The sequence below is a fragment of the Zeus faber genome (genome assembly GCF_960531495.2).
Source record: "Zeus faber genome assembly, chromosome: 12".
NCBI classification, from domain to species: Eukaryota; Metazoa; Chordata; class Actinopteri; order Zeiformes; family Zeidae; genus Zeus; species Zeus faber.
In genome coordinates, this window is record NC_137196.1 from 27,773,845 (window position 1) to 27,781,344 (window position 7,500).

General features: G+C 49.3%; 1 protein-coding gene across 1 annotated transcript in view; it reads right to left on the reverse strand.

The window, feature by feature from the left end:
- Nucleotides 1-7,500, reverse strand: part of LOC307237739 (uncharacterized protein) — a gene marked incomplete at both ends in the record, with an annotated part of 62,103 nt that overhangs the window by 41,086 nt on the left and 13,517 nt on the right. Inside the window, 2 exons of the mRNA XM_080010502.1 lie at nucleotides 734-2,122; nucleotides 5,948-6,211. Of these exons, the coding sequence (XP_079866628.1) occupies nucleotides 734-2,122; nucleotides 5,948-6,211 (1,653 nt within the window). The remainder of the gene's footprint in view (nucleotides 1-733; nucleotides 2,123-5,947; nucleotides 6,212-7,500) is intronic.

Consider the following 7,500-nt stretch of genomic DNA (forward strand, 5'->3'; position numbering starts at 1 on the left):
GGCTGGTAGCAGATGGTCCATGTGTATCTATGGATGGGGAGGACATAGTGGGCAGCTACACAGGCAGAAAACAACCAGATGGGAGACAGTTGGAGCAAAGCATAGATATTAATATTGCTATAAGTAAAACGTCAAGTAATGAGCTTTTCATATTTACAGGCAATGCATATAGCCAAGCAAAGAGGTAGACAGAGGTGAATGGAAACGGCTACGATCAATTTGCCTCTGCAACGATGCGACCGGGGCCCGACAACACGTTTCTTTCACTGACCGATACCAACACCATGCAGTTGGGCGGGAAAACCGGAAAACAATCCTTATCTGCCCATAAAGATTGATCACGATATGCGATGTTAATTGTTTCTGTAAATAGGTTTTCCCTTTTCAAGACTAATTGCGGCAAAGGGCAACAGAGTTTGTTCGGCTTGAGGTTTTTGTTTTGTGTCTATTGTTATCCTTACAAACGTCTGAACAAAATATCGATCGTCCAATTGATCTGTCGGGCCCAAATTGTTATAATTATATCAAATAGCTTAAAAAAAAAACACAGTATCAAGCCCAAAGCAGCTCTGGTACTCAATCTGTGGACAGAGAGCCATGCAATAAGTCATTCACCCCCCAGACAAAGAAAACAATGCCTACACTTGAAGAAATGGCTGATTTCTGGAAGCCTGAAACCTCTATGTTTATCTCTAGCCCCCTTGTATGATAATCTTCCCTGTAGTTCACCAACCTTCCAGCAGGGGAAGCAGTGACGCCGAGGACTCCGGATGCTCTGAATGTGCAGGGAGAGAGGGCGGGGCAGCAGGGGTGATGGAGGGAGGGGTGGTGGCAGGTGAGCTAAGGGTCGCGGCTACACTTTCAGCGGGGGTGTCAGAGGAGCCGAGGGTGGGCGAGCTCGCGGCGGGCGTGGCCACGGGCGTCGGCGGGGCGGATGCGGCGATCGCCGGCGGCGGCGCGGAGCAAGCGAGGGGAGCCGGCGAACTCGCACCGGGCACGGTTGGCGCGGGAGCGGCCGAAGGGACAAAAGGTTTCGCGTCCGGGTTTAGCCCCGATCCGGGAGGAGCAGAGGGGGAGGTGGTGCCTGCGGCGGATAAAGGGGAAGGGGTGAAGGAGGAGGCGGATGCAGGAGGAACCTCCGGAGTGCTCTTGGAGGGGTGGGAGACGCAGGAGGTCAGCGAGGCAGGGGGGTTGGTTTCGGGAGGGGTGGTCCTTGTAGGGGCGATGGAGGGCGTGTTGGTGATGGGGGTGGAGGTTTGGGAACTGGGGGTGGAGGCTGGCGGCGTCTGGAGGACTGAGTCCAGGAAGGAGAAGGTCTGTGAGACGGGGCTCAGGTTGTCCCCCGATATCAACGCGAGGCTCGCACCGGCGTCCACTGATGCGCTCGCCCCGCCGGCGCCATTGGCCGCGAAACCAGCATCAGTGCCAGCTTTGTTGGGCGAAGAAGATGGAGAATCTTTAGCGTCGCTTTCCACCTTAACACCTTGAGCCTTGACAGTAAAGTCGTCTACACACATGGGCTCGTAGGAGCGGGATGACGGCGGCGTGACGTAGCTATCGTGGGCGGGGTTGGCGAAGCTAGTGGGTGTTTGAGAATGGGCGGAGGGCGAGGAGGGGTCGGGGTTGACCTCCGGGGCTTTGGAGCCGGCGGGGCCAGAGTCGGCGGCCGCGCCCCAGTGCGGAGCGACCGCGGCTGGGGTGGGTGAGACGGGCTCCTGGGGCGCTCCCCATTCCTCTGGAAGTCTCATCCGACTCTTACTCTTTCTCCCCCTGACTCTCCCCCCTCCTCCCCTCCCCCTGATCTCGCACTCCCAGCTCTCCTCGTCCTCCTCCTCCTCCTCCTCCTCCTCCCCTTCCTCCTCCCCCTCCCTCCCTTCCCTCGCCTGCGTCGCGCCCGGGCCCCCGGTCCCATTGTTGCCCGCCCTGCCGCCGCTATTCTCCACTTCCTGCCTATCCAGGAAGTCGTAGACCTCGTCGCGGCTCTTCTTCTTCTTCTTCCTCCTTCGCTGCTGTTGCTTGGCAACCTCTCCCCCAGGCCCAGTTCTCTCTGGACTGAGGGGTTCTGAGGCAGAAGACGTGGGGCTGCTGTCTTCCGCTGAGCCGCTGGGGGAGAGAGCAGGAGCTGCGCGGGGGCGGGGGTGGGGGTGGGGGTGGGGTGGGGGGTTGGGAGGGGAGGGTTGGGGACGGGGGTGGGGACGGGGGTGGGGGTGGGGGTGGGAGGGGGTGGGGGGGTTGTAAGAGGAGGAACCAATCACACACTGGGTCAGATAAATCAGATACACCGCCCCTCAGCGAGGAACGCGAGGCTCCGCCCAAACACCGTCCACCACCTTCGGAGTAAAACTTGACATTAGGTCAGATGTAAACACAGGCTGAAGGGCACCATTCAAAACACACATGATTTCACTTCAGTTTGCATTCTACACGTATCTCGTCATATAAAGGAACTTGAATGTGTTTGGTCCAAAAATCTCTGCCCTCTGTCCCGATGTCTTCTTGAAGGACGGCAAATGGATATTTGCCCACATCTGGTCGTAGAGCGCCATGGGCACTAATTTGAAATAATCCGGATCATGAAGTCATCACGTTTGGTGTGCTCACAAACAAAGCGCTGAAAGACGGACTACCTAGGTCTTTATTTTGTTTTCTTTTGTTCTTTATTTGTCGGGGGTCTATATTATTTGTGACCTTTTGTAGGAACGGGGACGAGAAGAATTTCTTCATCTTGGTGAAGGCTCAGTGGTGGTTATGCACACATAAAGTACATTTTACTACAATGAGAAGAATAACGACCCATTCGTGATTTTTTCTAGCATTTGCAGCATAGTTCTACCAAAGTCATGGAATAGTCAAGAATCAATAGTAGGGAGAAGATATTTTAAGAAATAAAATAAAAATAAAAACACGACTGTGGTTGTTTTTCAGCTTGGGGTAAAGAGTAAATTAATTCAAAAGCCAATAATATGCATTGAATATAATAATGTTAAAAAACTCTAAATTCAGGTTGTATAAGAAAAATAAAAATATCAAGACGGTTTTGAAAAGAATGTCTTTCATTGTTTCCAGAGCAGTTAATCTAGTGTGATTCTCTCTTCCTGAAAGGAGACAAGTTCATTTTATATTCACCACCACCACCACCACCACCACCACCACCACCACCATCATCATCATCGTCGGCATCATCGGCATCATCATCATCATCATCGGTCGGGCAGATAAACAGGGCAGGTCATGTCGGGAGAGCAGACAGATGCAACAAACACTTTAACCTTTAAAGAGCGGAGGCTCATGTGAAGCTGATCAGGTGATGTCCAGCATCATGCGGATCTCGACATCAGTAGAAACAAATGTAATTCCAGTTCAATAATAAAAAAATGAAACTAAATTAAGTTTAATTAGTCTAATACGACCACACACTGCTCACATGCAACACTTAGTGAACAACAACCGGAAATGTAAAAAAAACAAATAAAAAAAACCAAACAAACAAGAAGCCATGATGCCAATACGTGCAAGACGATGTAATCTGCTGCAGAGAAGCCGTAAAACAAAAGACTCCTTCTCCGTTGCGTTTTCCCCGAGGTCACCCCCCCCCCCCGCAGACGGCTTCCCTCCTTGCCCAGAACAGGAGCAGGACGGGGCGCCACAGACATTTAACAAAAACCTCCAAAAAAACAGCCGCGGGGCGACGGAGCACACCAGCGGAAGGAACGGGGACACCGCTCCCTTTCTGTTCCGTCGCCGTCGTGACCGCGCCGTCCCGGTCTCCTCCCCTCACCCTCTCGCCCCCGCGACGGGGACGTTGACGAAGGAAATGTCCCCCCCCCCCCCCCCCCCTCGTCTAAGTCCCGTCCCACTTCTCCCGATTGATTAACGCTGCTATTTTCGCCCCTGTCGCTGCGCTTGCTTACGCGGCTATAAACAGCGCTCGGCTGGGAGAACGCCGGGGCATTATCATCTATATTTAATGTGATAAGGTATTTGATGGGAGTGCGTCTTAATCCACGGCCTGGCACCGCGTCAAGAGGAACATTGGTGCGGGCGTGGCACTGCTCCGGTTAACACCTAAACGCAGCTTCGGAAAGAGGGAGGGAGAATGGGGAGACCCTCTTTTAACTACTGTAGAGTCAGTGACCGGCAGAAGTAGAGTATTTTAAAGGGTTTACACTGAAAGTATTGAACATACTTGATTGATATTGTGGCATTTCATCCTGTGACTCTATATAAAATATAAATAATTATACTTTTCCAAACACTTTCTACTTTTATGCCTCACTGGCTATAATGGGGAGCTTGGCACACAATGAAAAAGATGAATCTTCTTCCTCCAAATGGACATTTGTGGCGGGGTTATGAAAGAAACATGTCCAGGCTAAAGCCTGGTTCCTTTCATGGCGTGTCCCTCGGCACAACTGACGCTCTTCCCATTAGACCCGAACAAAGACCCCGGCTTCCCGGAGAAATGGACTCAGGGGCGTAATATTCCTCTGAATTTTTAATGAGTTAAAACGCCCTTGTCATTCATTCATTCATTCCTTCTGGAATCGTATTAATAGTCATGCTTTTGTCATAAAGACAAAAAAAATAACGGGCGGTATAATGGGGAATTTTGGTCGAAACGGGAACTGTGACTGAGTTCTGTGGAGTTTTCTTAACCTCAACTCAAAAATGAAAGAAACGTGGGAAATTTTGGGCTTTATTTTTTACGCTTTTTTTTGATGAACCGATTTTGTTGGATAATCCAGGGGTTCCCAAACGGTTTTAAGGATGGCAAGGACCCTCTTGGTAGACCATCCCAGGCAGGGTTAGGGTTAGGGTTCACTTAAACCTCGCTGAAAAAAGAGAATCCAAAATCCAGTCTGCCAAACCCAAAACCATCATTAGCCAGGTTCAGTACAGATATTTTGTAGGAAAGAAATATATGTATTTAAAAGTGTAATAAATATATATATCATTAATTATATAATATTAAAATATGATATTTTTTGCTGTGGATTCCCTGCAATTCCTTTGATGACCCCTAAGGGAGCGCAGACCCCATGCTGGGGTCTGCGCGGCGATCCGGCTGCTGGCTCCCGGCGCTATCTTTAGAACATAATAGATCAGAGGGGAAATATAAAAACCCCGAACGTGACGTGGACGGGGGCCGCTCTGAATCTTTGATGAGTCCAATTTACTACGGAGCGTCACGCACGGACGAGGTTGCGGAAAGGCTGACTCACAGGAAAATCAGTGTTTCCACTCCTCGTTTCCCGACGGATCTCTAGAGTTTTGGAGCCTCCGAGCACCTTCTTCTTGAGTTCCCCACATAGATTTATACCGTATATAGCTCTACCTTTCGGAGGTGGAGACCCCTCTCTTCCATCACTCCCATCCCCGTTACGCTGCACATCCAGCCGACCTGCTGTAGTCAGGGCGGGGCTGCGCCCTAATGCGGCTTTGAAATCCCGGCTCAAGTCATTATCGGCCCTTTTTAAATCGCACTTTAACGTTTTATCTTTGATTCTGTCTGTTTTAGGATTTTAATCCCTACGTGTATAGCACCAGTCCCATCGGCCAAAGTGGGTGCGGGGTGGAGTGTGTCGGCCTGATTTAAATGGCACTTCAATTTTATCCGTTTGTTTTACTTTTTGTTTCTGTGCTTTTGTTCTTTTTGCTTTTATATTATGTATTTCATGCCTTGTGTAAAGCACTTCAAACCTGCCTTGCCTTGATTAGATGCAAACAGCCATACTGTGTATGTAGGAAGACTATGAGATTTAATAGGACTTAATTATTCACCGGACTTGAATCTGGGTAATGCGGTCATTGAGGTTGGAATAGATTTAAAACCCCAAATTGATGCAGCTGCACTGACCTCCACCACCTCCACCCGCTGTCCCGCCTTTTTCTCCCCCCATCCCTGCTCCTCCCCCGCACCGGTCCTCCGACCCAGCGCTCCTGGTACCTGCAGAGTGATCCGTGGGCTGAAGTCCGGGGCCGGAGGAGGGCAACGGGTTGCTGGGCTTGAAGGGGGATCCGCCGCCGCCGCCGTTTCCGGTGTTTTTGGGTTCCAACACGGAGCCCATGGCGGGTTGACCCAAGCCGGAGCCCATGCCGGACTGGAACGGGGCCAGGCCAGAGCCCATGCCCAGGCCGCCCCCCATGCCACCGCCCATGCCCCCCAGGCCACCCAGACCACCCATGCCCCCCATGCCAGGCTGAGGAAGGCCTGTGAAGAGGGAAAAAGCAGACAGAGAGCGAGACAGGCAGAGAGAGAGAGCGAGACAGGCAGAGAGAGAGAGAGAATGAGTGAATGGGTGAATTCACAATCAGCTTCTCAAAATGCATTATTTCAGATTTGTTTTTACTTTTACCAGAAAGTACATAACCCCATGTTCTGGTAATGTATTCTTATTTATTGAGTTGCGATGTGTTTTTGTTTTTATTGTTTTTAGTTGCTTCTGTTACGTGTTTTTATTGCTTTCTGGTTATACAGTCTGATGATAAAGCACTTTGTAACTTGATTGGAAAGGAAAAAATATAAGGTTATTATTTATTTTATCATCTATTTAATTATAACATTTATTTATTCTTTTTGAGGGGAGAGTAAATAAATAACATAGATTTTTTTTTCTGCTCTTATGTAAAATTACAGGGTATTATAATGAAGAAATGTATTTTTTTAACAAAGTCAATGTAGACCCCAGCTGAGCTCAAGCTCACGTCTGTCGACTAAATCACCAGGGAGGCTTGCATGGTTTAAACACTTTGCAGCCGAGCGGAGAGGAGCAAATAAATAAGAGATGGAGCGAAGATTTTTTTTAAATCCGCAAGATTGAGCTGGGTGGCAGGATTTGGTTTATCCGTGCAAAACTTCTGGTAAAAACAAATCTAAATATGAAAACTATCCGTTCAAATCTTTCCAATAGAAATTAAAAAAAAAAAATTATGTTAATGTATATGTTTATTTTTCTCAGTTTGTGTTATTAAATGGGGTAACCCTTTATTTAATTATCACCTGTTTTAATGATAATAAACAATGAGGCATGCCCCAAATAGCCCGTACATATAAGTGAAAATGTTAGGTTGGAAACCCTGATCTGACGAGTAAACGCTGCTGTTCACGTGTGACGGAGGGATGACAACAAAAAGAGATGACGAGAAAAGAGGGCAAAATAGACCTAGCGTTGAGTCAGGCATGCTGCTGTCCTTGGTCTTGTTCTGGCCCCACTGGTCTGTCATCCCCCCCATCATGGACTTAGGGCCTGAGCAGAGAGATAGAGAGAGAGAGAGAGAGAGAGAGAGAGAGAGAGGGAAAGAGAGGAGCGGGGGAAGAAGGGGAGGTGATACGGGCATTAAAGTCGGCGGTATCCTGGAAAGGACTCCATGAAAGCAGATCCGCTAGCGACTACCTCCCCAAACCGTCTCATCCCGCTGCAGGGAGGAATGATTGTGAGGCAGCCACTGCGAAGAAATGAACCAGAAAAGAAAGTTGAATTCTGGCCTCCGGCTGCTTTG